The 18,840-nt window shown below is 27.2% G+C and overlaps 1 protein-coding gene across 2 annotated transcripts; it reads left to right on the top strand.

The window, feature by feature from the left end:
* Positions 1-38: 38 nt before the first annotated feature.
* LOC145834718 (uncharacterized) lies at positions 39-16,726 on the top strand. 2 transcript variants are annotated; one of them, XM_082942221.1, is made up of 20 exons: positions 39-138; positions 1,623-1,704; positions 2,422-2,568; positions 3,087-3,363; positions 3,618-3,675; positions 3,933-4,166; positions 4,449-4,621; positions 4,877-4,979; positions 5,235-5,548; positions 8,375-8,623; positions 8,959-9,094; positions 9,639-9,744; positions 10,127-10,221; positions 11,075-11,137; positions 11,843-11,913; positions 12,535-12,646; positions 13,092-13,235; positions 14,158-14,277; positions 14,438-14,511; positions 14,899-16,726. In XM_082942221.1, exons 1-20 carry the CDS (start codon positions 85-87, stop codon positions 15,110-15,112), a joined length of 2,826 nt encoding a protein of 941 aa, XP_082798347.1. In that variant the 5' UTR covers positions 39-84; the 3' UTR covers positions 15,113-16,726. The 2 variants fall into 2 exon arrangements, with proteins under 2 accessions (XP_082798347.1, XP_082798346.1); XM_082942220.1 differs by having other exon boundaries at positions 3,924-4,166.
* Positions 16,727-18,840: the final 2,114 nt, after the last annotated feature.

The raw sequence follows: 18,840 nt of genomic DNA, 5'->3' as shown, positions 1-18,840 counted from the left end.
ACTAATTTATTACATTATAACTTATTGTTTTATTTGACAGCACACACAGCCTTGTAATTAGTTTATTTTGTATTTTTGTTTGAAATGGCGTCCAACAACGACAACAAGACTTTCGACGGAGGCGGCTTCTTTTTGAAGGTTTGTTTGTTGGATAATAAATGAGTAAAAGATGAAATATTTTTGTAATTAAGGTCGTAGTTCATGAAATGTAGAATCTATGAACATGTTTATTTTTAAGTTTAGTTTAGACGGAGGCGGCTTCTTTTTAAAGGTTTGTTTGTTGTTTAACATTCATTATATATCTATATAAACGTATTTATCAATATAGTGTATTTTAATTTAAATTTTTGTTTTGTTTATTACTATATACATGGTTGCCTGAAAACCTGGAACTTGACAATTTAGGCTAATAAACCTTAATTTTCAACAATTTTAACATGTTTAGTAGTAAAATTTCAATTTGACACAAAAATATTTTATACAGATTAATTTTTTTTGTCATCATCAAATCTTTTTTTTTATACCAAAAAACACATTTAAAATAGCTTTTCAATGTTTTTATGCTATTTAACACAATTTAATACCTTAAACTTAACTTTAAACTAAAAATAGACCTAAAATGTGTACTTTTAAAAACCTGGAAGAAATTTTGAAAACCTGGGAAAAATTTGCCAAAAACATTTGGCAACCTTATATATATGATTATATATAGTTTATTAACAAAATATACAGTTTCATTTTGCGTTCAAGGAAAAATTAAACAACTGGTTTTGTCTGAAATATTTTAAAAGGTATAGTTTTTTATCCATATGTTATAGCAAATAATAATTTGTGGACATAATTTACTGTGTGTAAAACAAACTAGTTTCACACGTTTTTTCTACTGAACTTGCTAAAATTCTCCATAATTCTGTCGGTTTATACCTACAACAATCTTAGTAATAACAAAGATTACAAACGGCTCTGTAATAATCCATTTGTTTACACTGCCAACAAAGAAAAGTATTTCAACCAGTATTGTCATGTTCTTGACTTTGAGTTCATTGTTACCAGCTCAAACACAGTATTAAGTATTTAGTCAGATTTCCCACACTTATTACATGGTTTTAGAAAAGTTTAAATAGAAAAGAATTTAATGTTTAATGAATGTTTTTTAAAAAGTTAAAAAATTATTTGGTTTCGATCATAACAACCACGTTTTTATAAGATTAAGTTAGTTTTACTCTAATAGTTAAATCATTATAATTTATAGTTTGTTTGTGCTTTTTTGAGAAACTTTGGTGTATAAGATACTAGTTTTAATAAATTATATATTTTTAAGTTTAGCAGCAATAAAAACGGCGGTAAAATAATACCGTTGAAAATTCTTATTTAGTGCTATTTATGGTTAAGGTAAATAAACATTTGTAACAATCTCCACACAGGACATTTGCGAAACACAGACCAAGTTAAATAAGCTTTACTTTAAAAAAATGTAGAATGGTACAATATTTGTTTTCTGTGTAGTTTTTAAGAAACACCTGTGTATATATCACGTGGTTTAATAAATTGTTTAATAACCTCAAAACAGGGTATTGTAAAAGCCAGAACGAATTGTTAAAATGTGAATTTAATTTTGACAGGACATTCGAGAGAACACGGACCAGGAAGAAGCAAATATCGATGTGATCAACGATGAAACTTTCGGTGGCGATATAGAAGATGGTTTGTTTATTTATTTAGTTTTTAAAATTAATTTTTAATTTTTATTTTGAAATATTTATGTACTTTTAGTGGCGATTTGGAAGATGGTTTGCAGTTTATTTAATTTTTAATAAAAAGTTTAAAATATTTGTGTAATGAATAATAAAATTTTTGGTGACCATTTGGAAAATGATTTTTTATATATATTTTAGTTTTTATACTTTGTACCTTGTATGTTTTTACGACTGTTTAAATATTTATGCTGGTGTAATTGTCTTTACATTTACAAATTAACCTTTTTAATTTGTTATAGTCATTTGTATGTCACCATTTTAACCGAAAATTAGTCATTAAAATTATTCATAATTAAAAACAAGTTGTTATTTGTATTATATTTGTTTATCATTGTTTCTACAAAGACAACTTTATTTGTTTAGTAGTGTTAAATCGTCTACGTTTTTTTTGGTAATTAAAAAAACAAAGGCAATTAAAGATACACTTTTTTTTAACATTATGAAAACTTTCGAAATAAAAAAGTTTTAACCAGTTGGAAAGCAATTAAACTGGTGTTTATTTATTTTATTCTTTCCAGAAGGTTTCGTAAATTATTTTTACGTTCAACAGAAACAACTTTGTTTAATATTTTTTTTTGCTAAATTGAAAACAGAATCCTAACTAGGTTGAAATCAGTAAATTTAAAAGTAGTGTTTATGTAATTAAAGTATTGCTATTTTCCAGACGATTTCGATTTGAACGAGCTTTGGAACCCGGAACTCCAGATGCCGGATCTGAAATTGCCAGACCTGAAAGAACACAATAATAAAATTCCCGATTTCAGCAAAAACCTGAAAAACGACTTCATCATGCAGCCTGACACTGAACAAGGTTGATATTTTTGTGTGAAAATTAGCCCGGTTTCAATTTTTAAATAAAATTTGAATGAAAAGAAATGTATTAAAGCAATAATTTTACATGATAATTTATTTATATTTGTTAAGTTTTTTTTTTGTGTTTTAAGTAAATTGTTTAATTTACTAAGTTCAGCTTTATGAAAAAATGATGAAATATTTATTGAAACTAACCTTAAGTTACAATATTAGCACGTTTTTAATAGTAGCAATTTTATTTATACATATACTTATAAATTAAGAAAATAAGACAAGCTTTATATACCGAACATAACACTCTAATCTGTCCAGGACACAGGCAACCTTCGTTTGTGATTTTTTAAGACTTCAAATTTTAAAAGCTTTGTTTTATTAAGTTTATTGCAAAGAGAGTAAAACTATCGAAAACGTTTTGAAATTGAATGTGCAATAAAAATTTGTGTGTTTTTTTTAATTCGTTGGATTATTTTATTTATCTTAATAAAAGTAACAAGTTTAAAATAGTATATTTTACAGACAAGGAAATCACCAACCTGTTCAGCCACTCGTTCAAAGACAGAATCTTCCAAAATCACCATAAAAACCACCACATGTCCCCCAACAATCACTTAGCAACCAACAACAATAACCTGGCAACCAATCGCCACTTTACAGCGGGTGGCGACAATCGCCTAGCCACGGAGGGCGCGGATTTCATGAGTTCCATGGGGGCTTACGACTACTTGTTCAAAAATAATCCCCCAGACGATATTGATCCTTCAATTGTGAGCATGAAAACTTCACAGCAGCAAAAGTTTGTAGTTGAAATTTGTTTTTAAATGTTTTTTTTTTACTTCAAACTTATTTAAAATAGTTTTATTTGTTGTGCTTTAGAAATAGCATGCAGATTCATTTAAGTTAATGCTTAAGTTAGTTATAATTAATTTTATACTTGAGAAATACTTGAGTTCAATACGGTAGTAATTTAGTATAATTTGTATTTCAGTTAATTTTTTAAAGTATGTGTTTTAAAACATGAAACTTTAAAGCAAATATATATTTCTACAGAATTCACACGCCTACACCAATACAAAACGGAACTAAGAACCATTTTTCAAATTTGCTGGTGAGTTTAAACTTATTTTAGTTAATAAAAATTTGAAACTACTGATTAGATTCATAACTTGAAGCATTTTACATAAATAGCTTTCAGGTTTAGCAACTGCGAAAATAAAACTTTAAAAAGCAAAACTCAATGTAATATGTTATAGTAATTTCATCAGTTATTTGAGTTAAAATAATTTTGAAAGTAAGATTTTATAATAAATTTGTTTTATTGTTGTGTTTTTTAAAAACTCGAAAAATAAAATAAAGTTATTACAGATGAACTTGGCAAATTCAAACACTCCAGGCAACCAAACACCCATCGACTTCAACAGCCAATTAAATCCACCAGAAATTAATTTCCACCAATCAAAAACGCCGGTGCACTTCAACAACCAATTACCACCTAATGAGATGAATTTCAACCAATCAGCAGACGTTATGAACTTCGGCCAGGCTCTCGATTCGTCGATGGCAGATTTGGATTTGTCTTTGGACAAGTTTGACTTGGAGGTCAGTTTCAGGAATAAATAATATATTATTCGGTAATAAATAAAAATCTAGTTTTATAGGTATAATGTTAAAGTCTTGTCAATTACTTTCCTATGTTCATGAATTATTGGTGAAATATTTTAAAATACAGATGATATATACATAATTATGGTTTAATTATAAGATTTCTATAAATTAATATAACTATTTTTGAGTTTGTAATGAGAGTGTAGTTAGTTGTAAGCCTTTAATGCACACAACATTATATTTTATTTGCTTGAATGTAATAAAATTTTCGCACAGGACCCGACATTGTTTCTATCAACATTACTTCAACAACCGCCTACAGACATGACCAGCAAACCCGAGCCGCAGCAGCAAGCCAATATGCCGCTCAACTGCAAGATTGTCACCAACGCTGCGGATCTCGAAAAACAGTTGCTGTCTGAAGACTACTCCACTCCCAATATTAACAAGTCTGTAAACACTTTTGTATGAAATAAACTATTTAACGCCCAATATTAACAAGTTTGTATTTGTGATAAGTATTATATAGTTAAATTATAACATCCTAGTAAGAATATCATACTATATTGCTCTTTTTTGTTTAGTAGGTAAAAAGGACGGTACTTGTTTAAATGTTTAGCTGTAAGTTGTGGTCGTTTTTATAACTTAGAATACATTGTGTGTTTTTATTCTATATACATTGTTTTTATGTTTTTTGTTAATAGAAAACCAAACAACACAAGCAAGTCAGCCACGCCAATTCCAACAGAAAATGGTGAAAATAAAAACGTCATACCTCCTTTTAAAATAAGAAACCCGAAAATGCAGGTTGGTAAAAGATCTCTTGTATAAATTGTAACACAGTTTTCAATTGCTTATATATGTGGTGTAATTTCATTCTGTATTATTAACATTTTTACTGACTAAATTACTTAAATTTTAAAAATTAACTTAAGTTAATCCTACATAAAAACTTAAAAGGTTCACTGACCCCTTAATTTTTTTATGTATTTTTATTACATTATTTCCAGAGAAGTTGCATTAGTTTATCAAATTCAATTTTTTTTATTCAACTTTTTACAGGATCCCCCGCCATTACAAAGAATGCCCAACAACCAAAACCACCCTCACCACCCTAACAACAACCAACATCCTGGAAACAACAATCACCCTGGCAACATGATGCCTCCCCCTCATATGATGCCTCCTAACTTCAGGGGAATCCCCCCGCCCCACTTACGCATGCCCCCTCACCCCATGATGAGGATGCCCCCCAACATGAGGTATCGCCATGGCAACCATCCCAACAACATGGGCGGACCCCGCGGTAACATGAGGCACCCAAACATGAGGATGAGGATGGGTCCCCCGCCCCCGTTACCCTTCGGCCCCAACGGGTTAGTTGTTGTGGTAACATGTGTTTAACAAATGCTTAAAGTTTAATATATTAAAAAGTCTAATTAATCAGGTATTCACTTTCAGGTGGAGTAGTGTTTTTATAAGACAATATAAATGTTTTATTTAATTTAATAAAGGCACGTATTACTATAGCAAGCATCACTAATGTTAATCCGTCGCCCCTCGGTCCAAATGGGTTAGTTGTTGGTGTTAAAATTCTTTAGAAGTTAATATGTTGGGTATTATTATTTGGTTTTCAGGTTTATTGGGTCTAAAGCGCGCCAGATTTTAACCTTCAGTTGTGATCATGTAAGTCGATAAGAATTTTTTTAAAATTTAACTAAAAGCTGAATTTAGCACAGATCATTATAGTAGACATCACTAGTATTAACCCAGAAAAATAAAATAAGGTCTTGTAAAATATGGTAAGCTTCTCATCATAAAAAAATATATATAAGAAAAAACTTACTTTTATAGAAGATATAAGCCCATTGATGCCTTGAATAAACATAAACTATTTATTTATATACTTTAAAAAACTTACATACTATACAAAAATCATTAAATTTTCTCATAAGTATTATACCTGCAGTCTTATATTTTAATGAAAATAAAAAGTAAGTTAAGTTTTTATTTCTAATAGCCAAAAGAATCTAGTAGATGTAACAATTCACAGTATTTCTGTCATTCAATTATCATATTAAACAGAATAAGTCGTAAATTGAGTTTTTAAACAGTTGAATTCTAATTGAAAATCATGTTCCACCTAAACTTATGCATAATCAATTAGCATGTAAGCATAATAATCAGAAAGTTGTGGCAATTAGGAGAATTTCAAGTAATTCCAGTATTGATTAATTTGAATTTCTTTTAATCTTGTTGCGTAGGCCACTGTAGTTTAGTGACATTTAGTATGCATTGAATTATTAATTTGATCTCTTACATATTGTTCTGGTTTGCACAAACAAAGGCTTGTATTTCATTCATTTCTTTACAAAATCTAAAATGTAGAAATTTATGGCCAAGCATAATTTTGTTTATAAATATAACACACTGTAATAAGTTTAGATAAGTTATACCTTAGTTTTAAAACAAATTATCATCATAGTAAATATTTTTTAGCTTTTATTATTAATTCTTATTATATTTTAGTAGTTAACAACACGTATTAGCGTTTTTGGTGTCATGTGTTTTTTTCAAAATGAAGTTTTATTAAAACGACTGGTAAAATAATTTACTGTAATTTTCCATAAATTTACTTTATTCTTTTTGAAGAGTTATTGAAGCTATATACAACACTTGATGTCTTGTTATTATTGTTTTGATATAACTTGCCATGAATCAATCTTAGACTTATTTTTTAAGTTATTAAATACTACAAATGATTTTAAAACTATATAGTCTTTATTATACAGAAAAAATAAAATATATGCGAATACCATCATTTCAGCGTAGAATTAAAAGTTGGGTGTTTTGTTAGTGCAAAACTAGTCATTTAGTTAATTTGTTAAATAAATAGATAACAATATTTTAAATTAGAAAATAAACACTTAAAATGTCTATACAAAGGTTAGAATGTCTATATTTATGCCATGTAAGTTCTAGTTAGAGTACAAATTGTCGTAAATCGCTTCTTAGTTTTCTCAAATGAAAAAAAAAATTTTTGAAAGCATTTTACTATTTTAATAAAAGTAATAAAATTAATGTCGTGTCATTTAGTAAGAACTAGTAGTGTGTTTTGTTTAGACAAATCAAGTCATGCGTGTATTATTTGTGACGTCACATTGTGAAACAAATGGTTAATAATTGACTAAAGAGCAATGACTTATGGTTGGCTACTTGCGGTTTTATTTATTTTAATTTCAAGTTTCAGTTTGTCTTGTGAATTGTTAATGTTGTAATGAATTCTGCTGCAAGTTTTAATATACTGAAATTTTATTAATGTAAATATCTATTATTTTTATAATTTAGAAAAACAAAATTGATTGTTTAAAGAAATATGTTGAAAGTTAACATTGAAAATTTTTAAGAAAACTTAATTTAATTTTTTTTTCAGTATAAATAAAGAAAAAAAAAGTTTAAACAAAATATTATTTTACGAAATACATGAATATAAAAGTAAATATTTAATCACACGCCAAATCGCAACAGCAAACAAAAATAATGAATGCGGCTGACAATGACCTCAACAAGTGCCTCTTAAAATTGTCAAAAACAACAAGCATGCATGTTAAAAATCAACTCGTTCAATAACAATTTGTTCCTAAAATAAACGTGATATATGATTGTTTATTAAATGAACGATTTTATTAGTAAAAATCTCTGTTTAAAAGGAAGATTTTGTAGTAAATCACATCATTTACTGATATATAAGTTAAATTATGGTGAATATATGTGCGTGGCCACTAAATTTTAAGAATTTTCATCAAATATTTTAACTTTTTTCCATTTTTATAAAGTAGAAGTTTTCTTGCCCCTTATAATATAGAGTTAAATATAAGATATAATAATGCTTTCAATAGTACATTTTTACTAAAAGATATTTATTCATACTGTTAAAAATAAGTTTTTATTTAGACTACATCATATTTTAAATGTTTTTAGTTTCAATCTTAATATACTTGTATGTTGAATTTAATCATTCTTGTTATAACTGTCTGTTTTAATTATTAAGCAAATAGTTACTTAACTTAAACCTAATTATAGTATATAATATAGTACTACTAACGAAATATTTTGGCTTATCAGATTAACTTGCTCAATAACAAGTTCTTTGTTTTTCAATGTCATTTCTCATTTGGTAACCAAGCAACAAACTACTACAGGTTTCCGCCGGGCATGTACCCGCCGCACATGCGCGGAGGACCTCCCCACCCGTTCATGAGGGGACCACCGATGATGGGCCCGCCCCACATGGGACCACCCCACATGATGCGTGGACCACCTCAAATGCGGCCCAACATGAGGAACGTGAGGCCGGTTACCAACGTGCTCCCGATCTTACAGCAACTTAAAGCCGGTCAGCTGCACCCTGAGCACCACAAGTGGATGAACAACAAGAAGAGCAGTAACAAGTTTGTTTTTAAATTATGTGTATGTATATGCTTATTTTTGTTAAGTACATATGGGATAGAGTGGCTTTCTCCAAAAGTATACATTGTAAGTACAAGTTTTTTTGATATGAATGTTACATAGTCTTTTTAATAGAATATTTTATATTGAGAGTAAACAATAAATTTCTAGAGAGATTAACAATTAAGGAGCCTTTAAATAATTAAATAAATCAAAAGTTATATTGAGTTTATTGCTTTACAGTTGTTTCTCGCTTACACGATGATCACCTGGTGAATATTTTATAAACATATTCTACTACACAAATGTTTAGTTTAATTAAACTTTGTTTCCACAGCAATCATTCAAACTATATGAACGTAAACGATCCGTACAGCGGTTTGATGTCGATAAAAGATAAGGAGTGGGTGATCAGAATACAAATGTATGCACTACAGAGTGGAAGGCCCGAAGTTAATGATTATTATTATCAGGTTTGTGAAAAGTTAATTATTATAATAATCAGGTTTGGAAAAAAAATAATCATATATAAGATTATTTTTTTAGATTAGAATAAAATTATGATCAGCTAAAAATTAATTTCTTGAAGTAGATTTTCGTTATTATTATCCGATATGTATTAATTGCTTTTTGATAAATAATATAAATTAAGATTAGTACTTGTTAAGTTTAAACACCAAGCACAAGGTTAATCGTGGTTGTGTTATCATGAAATGTTTTGCAAATAGATTTTATCAGTGTTATAAAAAATACTCGTATGCATTTCAGCATTTTTAATATGGTTTGTTTCATGTTTGTCATAATAATAAATACACCTTTCAGAATGCACTAACTCGCTTAAAAACATTAAGTAACATAAACAAGCTTGATTGAGAACAAATAAATAAACTAGAAATACTATCTCAAAAATTAAGTTATATTAACACTAAGCTACATATGCAATCCACAGAACTTCATTGAAAAGAAGCGAATAAACAGAGGTAAAATAAATATCAATTTATAAAAAAAAATTTACAGAACTTTATTGAAAAGAAACTTATTAATGGAGGATACGATTCAGCAAGCGACACTTTGCTTGTCACACCAAGAAAACCAAATACTGAAGGAAAAAAATACGTGCCTGGTATGTTTTATGTTATCATAAATTAATATTTCAACACAACTGTGTAATGATAGTTTTTATAAAATTAATCTCTGATGTTTCATTATGCTGATTGCAGTTGTTATTAGAAAAATGTTTATGTTAAAAAGTGTACAGTTGGTTTAAAAAATCTAAAATACTAAAGATGGATGAATCTGTTACTTTAAAAAGATAAGAATATTTTTTAGTTATTAAGTTTATGATTAATCTCGCACAAATAGTTTTACATGTCACTTTTTCTAAACATAAATTTTAAAGCAGTCAAGTGAGAACTAAAGTTTTGCACTTCTTGACTAAAAATCACAAGTGTTCTGAATATAATTTAATTTTGTACGGTTTTTTTAAACATATTTATTTACAACAGTGCAATTTCAAAACTCATTGGGAAAACTTACGACATCTAGCGTATACAATCCGCGACAAATTATTGAAATACAAGAGCAAGAAAGTAACGATCAAGTTAGTATTTTCAACAATAAATGATTAAAATAGTTAATACAAACTACAAATGTAAAAATTGAATTCATCCTTAAATTAGTGTATAAATTTATTATTAAGTACTGTATTAAGAAAATTATCATTACAATAGGATAATTTAAGTTTTGTTAAACATGTCAGAATGCGTAATCAATACATTAGTTAGAAGAAAATACTGGTTGGTTTTATCTAAAACCGAGTTTTATTATTTATTTAAACTCAATATTTAGCTTAACTTATTAGAGTTTTTTTGTGTGTATAAGTGTGGTACGTATAAATGTTTTGTATTTATGAACAAAGTTTAAACTTTTATTTTGATATAAAAAGCTATAATTTGATTGTGAGATATTGGGCATTATAATTTGTTTCTACTCAAAAATAAGGTTGTAACAAAATTTTATTGATTTTTCTAATATGCTAATAAGCTTTTATTCTAAAATTTAACCTGTTTACCTAAATTTATTTAAATTTAAATTTAAAGCCATATGTTTTGAAAACTGTGTATGAATTTTGACCTGTTACTTGGTAAGTTTTAATTAAAGTTTAAAGCCACATGATTTTTGAACTATACCTTTGGTAATTAGTTTGTAACTAAGGTTATTTAGGTTTCTTTTTTGATGTTAGTTAAGCTGAATGAAATTTATCTTTTATTTTAAATGCTAGTATAAACTTTCATATCTATAAAAAATAATTTCTAGTTTGAACTTTTTGACTAACTTTAAAACATGTTCAAAACATTGTTAATTTTCAATTGAGCACGTTATCACGTTTACTATTATTTTTTCACACTCACGTTTTTTATTTGCTATATTAATTTTATTATTACGTCACACAGGACAGTGAAAGCGGTGCAGCAAGTTTGAGCAAAAGACTCGTTCCTTACAAGAAAATCGAAAGTGTTAGTTATTTTAATATTTATACACTTCTAAAAGAAAACTTGCCATATCAATTTTACATTTATGTTTAACCACAACAATTTCTTATTAAACTTAGCTGTTAAGTACTAAAAAAATTAGTTTTTAAATAATAAAAAATTGAAAGCGTCTGTTATCTTATTATAATTGTGTATACTGAATATAGTTTAGTAGGTGATTATAAATGTCCATTACTCATGCCAAAATATTGCATATATTTTATGCAATCGTTTTAGCTATGAGAAAGTAATCTGTCTAGCATGAAACTTAAGTATTTCCATGAAAACTTTGTTATTAATATTAAGTGAGGGAAATTTTTGCTTTCAAAATATGTGACTTAAATAATGTGTCTTTTGTAAAAGTGTATTTATAAAGTTATTGATAGTTATTTAAAACTAAGTTGTAACATATTATTGTGCATTAACTTAAACAATTTTTTATTAAAATTTACGTTTACATTGCTATATAGTATAATATGCTTAAATGTGCATATACAAGAAAACAAATAAATAATACAAACCATAAGTCTGTTTAAAAACTAATAAAAATCAAACATTTTTGTTGTTTCACAGAATTGTTTCAAAAATTTGCTTCAGTGCGTACAAATGCATCAATGTTTAAATTGATTTAAACTTTAACAGCAATAATAAGCAGATAAACGGGTTATATTTATTTCTGAAATTAAACAGGCTTATAACAAAGTGATGCTGGTTGAAGAATTAGCAAAAAGATACCCTCATATGAAGAAAGATGAAAGAAAGTTTGTAATATTTTATTATAAACAAAAACATTTTACTTGGAAGTAATTAAGATGAAATAAAATTAAGATTTACAAATTTATATAACTTTATAAGATCACAAGATATTTTTTGTTGATTAAATTTCATGCCTTGTTTGAAATATTTACTCTTAATTTATTAGAATTTATCTAAATAAAATCTAAATTTTATGAATTTAGAATGTAATTTAACTATAAACAAAATATATTGCTTGAAAGTTGACTTTCTATTGAAGTTTTAAGTATGTTATTGTTTATAGTGGTAAATCAATTTCCGTTAAAATTTTTTGTTTTGTGTTTAAAAATTTTTTGAAATATCCACAACAAATAAAGCTTTATGAAATTTTGAATATTATTTAAACTTTTCAGTTAGTTTGATTTTCTCTATTAAATAAATCAGGTATTTTTAAGAATATTTCCAAATGATCATGAAATATAGATAAAAATTCTATTAATTTTTGAGCTTGCACCAGTTTACACAACTACAACAATCAAATAAAGAAAGTTTACTTTGTGATTAATAATTAGTTTATAAATTTCTACTCTCATCTAAAAGCATACTCTAAAAACTTTTATTTATTTTAATAAATTTTTTTTTCATAGCATACCAGTGGACACGGACGTAACTGAAGAAATAAAAACAACTATGAACGTGGCGCTCACATTATTGGGAATGAACAAAAAGTTATCAGATTTTGATGTGCAAAGCGACAAGGTTTGTGTTTATTTTTCATTTACCCCTTTTTGAAGGTAATTACTGAACTTACCCCCAAAATACAAAATAATGTTTAATTTTGAGGAAGAAAAAATTATACTTATTGAAGCTTATTAAATACAAAGAATCGTAAAACTTAATGAGGTTATCTAACTTTAAGAATTTACAGTTAGATATAACTTAAAAATTAAAAGTACAATTAAAATTAATGATAATAACAGAATTAATATACATAACTTGTGATAAAGAAAATTTACCCCTAAAACAAAGTAGTTTATTCCTTTTAAATTCACCTAAAGTTAAAATTGCTGCACTAGATCCTCCATTTATAAATAGACTAAATATTCAGATAAACGTTATTTATTATTTTTGTGCTTCGAGCGCATTTATAATTAAAGTGTGTAAAGCATGTCTCAATGAAAGTAACAATATATACTATACACAGATCTTCCAACTATTGAAGATAAGGAAAGGTAAGAAGCTGATGGTTAGGTTGATGAAGTACATGACTCCCTGTAGCAAGAAGATTGTTCTGCAGTCGATTGTCGGACACATTGCTAATCTCGTTAAAAGAGATGCTAAAGATAAGGTAAAATTTTACGTTAAATATACAATTTTCTTTTTATTTGTTCATTGAGATCATGGAGTTTGGACTCATGTTTCGCCTTGTATTAGTTACAATTATTGCTTTCAATGTTATCTTTATAATTTCAAAAAAAGACTTTAAATTAGTTAACTCTAAATATACTATACTCTAAATCAGTGGTCGGCACGGTGTACACTGGTTCACACTAGTGTACATGAAATTTCTTTTAGGGTGCACGAGACTTTTGGGGTGCATGAAACTTATTTTTGGGTACATGATTTTTTTTTTCGCGCAGAAAATGAATTAAAGTTTTTTTAAATCTTTCTACATTTAAGACATATTCAACCTTGATATCTAATTAACCATTTTGTTGTTAATAAAACGACCATTTTTATACTCTACTAGTTCTATTCTGTTACATTATGTAAAAAATTCTTCCACCCATTTTTATGACATAAATGAGTTTTCAAGTTTGTTTTTACAAATATTTTTCTATTTTTGTTGACCATATAATTTTAACTAAATATTTAAATTTACCATTAAATAAAAAGTACCAAGACTACTGATTGTAAATTGGGGAAGTGGCAATGTACTAGATTAATCTAGTTAGTATTTTAGACATGGGTGATAGAAGTAAAATATTGTTGTAAAAATTAGATCATCAATATTTTAAGTTTATTGAAATGGATAGGGTAAACTGGTAAATTTAAAGTTAGCGTGTAAAAGTTAACTGGGCGTTACTGAATTATTATTAAAAAAAACGACTATAAGTGTTTACATATTCTTAAATATATAGCGGCGCTAAAGAATGCAAATTAGGGTGCACAGAATTTTTATTTTGTGATTTAGGGTTCACGGATTCGAAGTAGCTTGCCGACCACTGCTCTAAATAATTAAAATTAGTTATATTTGATTGTTTTTACAGATCTTATTGGAAATGTTGCCACATTTTAACCACGCACTGAACAATTTGGAAAAAGACGAAGTTTTTATAATCACGTCTCTGATGACTTCCTTTTCACTGAATGCTGCTCTTAGAGATCAGGTATGGATAAGATTTAGTAGTTGCAAAATACCAGTTTTATACTTTGTTTTACCATTATTACCGAAGTAGACATTTGAGAGTTAAATACAAGTATTTATTGATCTGAACATTTATATTTGAGCTCACAATAAATATTTTGTTAACTGATTTTCTGTTTTAGTTTGGAGCCACTTTAGTTATTAAGTTAGTGTTGAGTTGCAATTATCTGTTTGAAGAAGAACAAAATCCTGCTTGGTTAGTTTATTGAACTATTATATATTTAATCAACCTTTTTTGTACCATTTGCTTTAAAAGTTAAAATTTTCTTGTAAAAAAATAATTAAATTTTTAATCAAAATGATTTATAACGAGGAATCTGAAGACTAATTATAAAACTATTTATTAAGAATAAAGGGTATCAAATGCTTGTCAACTTTTTAGTTAACATGCACAGTTAGTTTTCCAGAGTTGCCATAAATTAGTCTCTTTCAAATCTACCTCTCTTAATACAATGTTTTCTGAAAATTTGGTTGTCAAGAATCTTATGTTGACTAAATTAAGTGTAATAGAGTATAGTTTGAAGATATAGGTATTTTCAATACTAAATAAATAATATACTATTTAAATAATTTTTCTGCACAGGAACAAGTTCAAAAGTGACGTCATAGAGTCCCTGAAAAGCGTGGCGCGCCAAACTTCAAAGAGAAACTTGTACAAAGCCGACAGTGCAGACTTCAAAACGTTAGTCACGCCTGAGCAGCTGTGTGAACTGATGCGTGACCAGGACGATCACGTGATCGAAGTGAACAAGCACCTGGCTTACCTGAAAGTCGTTCCTATGAAGAAAGAGGATTAATATATATATAAAAATAATGTTGAAATATCTTTCCACGTACTCCGCAAGAAATAACAGTGATTTGTAGCATTGTTTAATAATTTTTTGGTATGAAAATAAAAATTTAATTTACAAAAACTCAAATTTGTTGAAAAAAATATAAATTTTGCTAGATGAACTTTTATTAAATTTATCATGATTTTTTTTGGGATAACTGTCAAAGTTTCAGGTATTTTAGTTTGAATAGATTTACTTGAATTGAACATATTGGTCTTTAAGATAATTATTGTTTAATACGAAGTCCTACATTTGGGACGCATAGCTTTTTATTTAATTAGATTTAATTATCAACCTGTATGTGTCTGAATAAATTTTTTAGACCATCATGGATTTTGTGATATCCTTTTTACATACATTCTTTTCGGGTATTAAATATTAAGATTACTTTTGGGTTAGGGTAAAACATATACGATTTGTGACTTTTGCTTCAAATTTTTACTTTCATCAAAAAAAGGCCACCTGTAATACTGATAATTTTATGAATTTTATTGTTTTTAAATTGGCAGTTTTTGTTTCTTTAATAAACAATTCTTTTACTCAACTTCTTTTGAAATATCTATTTTTAACTACAAATATTTTTACTTTGATTTACTATAGTGTATTCGTAATCTCAGCTTTAAATATTTTTTGACTTTTAATTATGGGTTTTTTTTTTAAACTGTTAAATATATACCCTACCTTAAAAGCCTGAAGAACAAAAAGTTACATCAGCCCAACATTTATTACTAACTCTTCTTTTTTTTTTAATACTTTTTGTCGCACAATCTTGTTTTAGTAGTGTGTTTAATTATTATTTTCTAAAATTATTTCTGCTTTCCAAAGCGTTCATTTTATGCGAGTATGTTTGTTTTTATTTATATTTATACATAATTATTTTGTCCCTTTTCTTAGACTGAAACTTTGAGTAGATGGATGCATTCTGTAAAAGAGAGTTTTAAAATATGTTAATGAAGTTAATTAAAAATGTAAATTATTTTTTAGCCCAACATAGGTTTGTTTATGGCATTTAATGTTTTTGTTTTGTTAAATTAAAAAAACAGTTAACAACAAAGTAAACGAATAAAATTGAAAATTTCTGTGATGTATTATCAGTATTGCTAAAAAAAATATTAAAAAATGCATCTGTTGGTTTCTCATCATTGTCGGATGTTGTTTTATATATTTATACATTTGCTTATGTATGATGTGTATATTTTACACCACCTTACTGCATTTCTCGATGGCGATATTAGTTAAGTCCATATTTGATCGAACTTGTTTCTTAATGTTGGGTAAATTAATTTAATAAATATTTTTTTAGAATAAACAAGGTTAATAAAATGTTCATAATTTCGTTCAGCTTTTTATTTAAGGATTTGGCTGGTATCTCTGGTAAATCTTAAAGTTTGTTTTGATAAAAAAAACATATTAATAGTTAATTGATTCTTAAAATTACAAAATTTCCTAGCGTTTTGAAATACTTCGATCAATTTTTATTGTAAATATTGAATCCCTTGTGTTTTGTGTGACTGCGTCATAAAACTATTTTAAAGTATTATGACGTAATTCGTTGCGACAATTGATAATAAATTAACATTCTACTCAACTTGTTGTTTGTTTTGATTTATGTTAAAATAAATAAATATTTTTACACTTCTAACTTTAGTACTTACTACCAACATAACTATTTTTTGAGTTACAAATATGAGTCACTGAATAGTATATTTACAATATTGTTATAGTATTTTTACAATATTTGGAATATTGGAAATTACAATTTTTATTGAAGTGCTATTTAGACCTTGATTTTAATCGTACTACCATCAAGCTTTAGATCAGGTCAAAAAAATATTTTTTTGTTAATAAGAATCTATATATATAAACAATTTATGTTTTGATATTTTTAATAAGTATTTGAAACTTGTTTGTTATTACTGATCACTTAGGATGATTTGTGTTAAAGTTTAAAACAACAGATAGTTAGAAACAGAACAAAGTTTTAAAAAGATAAAAACAAAAAATCTTCATGACCAAAACAGGTTTAATAAGTAAGTACTAAAAATTGTCAATGACAACAAGAAAAACTAAAACTTTTGTTAACATTAAAGAATACAAACTGTAAAATTTATAACACTTATATTGTATTTCTAGTCATTAATAATTGTCTTACCTTGTAACAACTCTTCGAAGTTTTTGTTATGGGACGGGTCTCTTAGGCCCGGGGTTAGGATGAATACGTACAAAGAGACGCTGTACTTAAGTGGCGGCTCGTGCAAAGGCGTCCCGTTTGTAGTTTTTGTTTATTACCTTTAAATAGAAAAAACGGCTAATAATTTATTTGTATCTAAACGTGACGTAAGTTTCACATGAGAGATATGTTTAAGTATAGTATAATAAATGCAGTGAATAACAAAAAAAAGCAATGTAAGTTAACAACATTTAACTAACAATTATTTTAACAAAACCTATGACTTCAAACTTGGTATACGTTTGTATGCTTGACATACTAGCTTCGGTTTTATCAATTAAATACCTAAAAAAAAAACAAAGGAACAGAACTTTAAGTGCATTTGGAAATTAAAATGTAACAACACATGCTACGAACTTAAATGAAACATTATGCATAAGATTGGAGAATTAAATAATATAGGTAAGATCTGTAAAACCTGCAACCTGGAAAAAATTGAGATATCAGTTGCAGACAACAACAAAATTTAAATAAAAAGCAAGAACTTTTTTACACCAGTCCGCACTTTAGAAAATTCTACTTCAAAACGTAACGTATTTATAGCTTTTGTTTTTGCTTGTTATTTTTACGGTACTTTTATTTCTAAATGCCATTTTTGATGTGTGTTGTTATAAGCTATATCTAAAACTGTATACAACACATCAATACTTGTAGCTTTAAATATATCTAGTTATAGTTTTTATTTTTGTTCACTTTAACAATATTGTTAAATTAACGTATTGATTTTGTATATTTTATAAATTTGATTATATTTATTCTTTTGCACTATTTATTTGTTAAGTTATCCTTCGTCTTCATTTACCTTGCAGGTCAAATATTTCACTTAGGTGAAACGACGTTGCCTTTGAGTTATAAAGGTAAGGTCGTTTAGTTATAAGTATAAAGTTAACATAAGTATTGTCTCCAAAATATTTTTTGTCAAGACCTTTTGTGTTAATGAAATATTCATCACATATATCATTTTAAGTACACTGAAAAATATGGTAAACTTACGATTCCCACCCGCACAATACCCACCCAAACTTTGTTTTTTTATAGTTTAATTATTTATTTTTTTCTCTATTTATTTTTTACTGTCACTTTTACCAGAACCCATACCCTTAGTCAGTAAGCGGTTCTTGGATTTGATCGGGCGTAAACTGATCGCGGGCTGGAACTGAGCAGTTCCCAAAAAATACTTTCCTGCAATTAAATCTGAAATTATTAGAACTAAATTTATGCCAATTAATTAGAAAGTAACTTTAGTTGTATCTTAAGTAACGTCATATTATCAAAAAATGAATAATAGATATTTTCTATACATGCTATAACAAAAAATAAACATGAGTTTAGGATATATATAATATCATTAACAACTTTTCTATAACTCAATTATATAAAACCTTGCATTATATAAAACCTTGCAGAGAAATGAAACTTAGTATTATGATGCAGCGCTATGAAAGTTTTGATTTTTTTGAAA

This window comes from Thalia democratica, chromosome 4 (genome assembly GCF_965202585.1).
Source record: "Thalia democratica chromosome 4, ktThaDemo2.hap1.1, whole genome shotgun sequence".
NCBI lineage: Eukaryota > Metazoa > Chordata > Thaliacea > Salpida > Salpidae > Thalia > Thalia democratica.
Note: the sequence above shows the minus strand (reverse complement) of the source record. Positions and strands in the feature narration are given on the sequence as shown.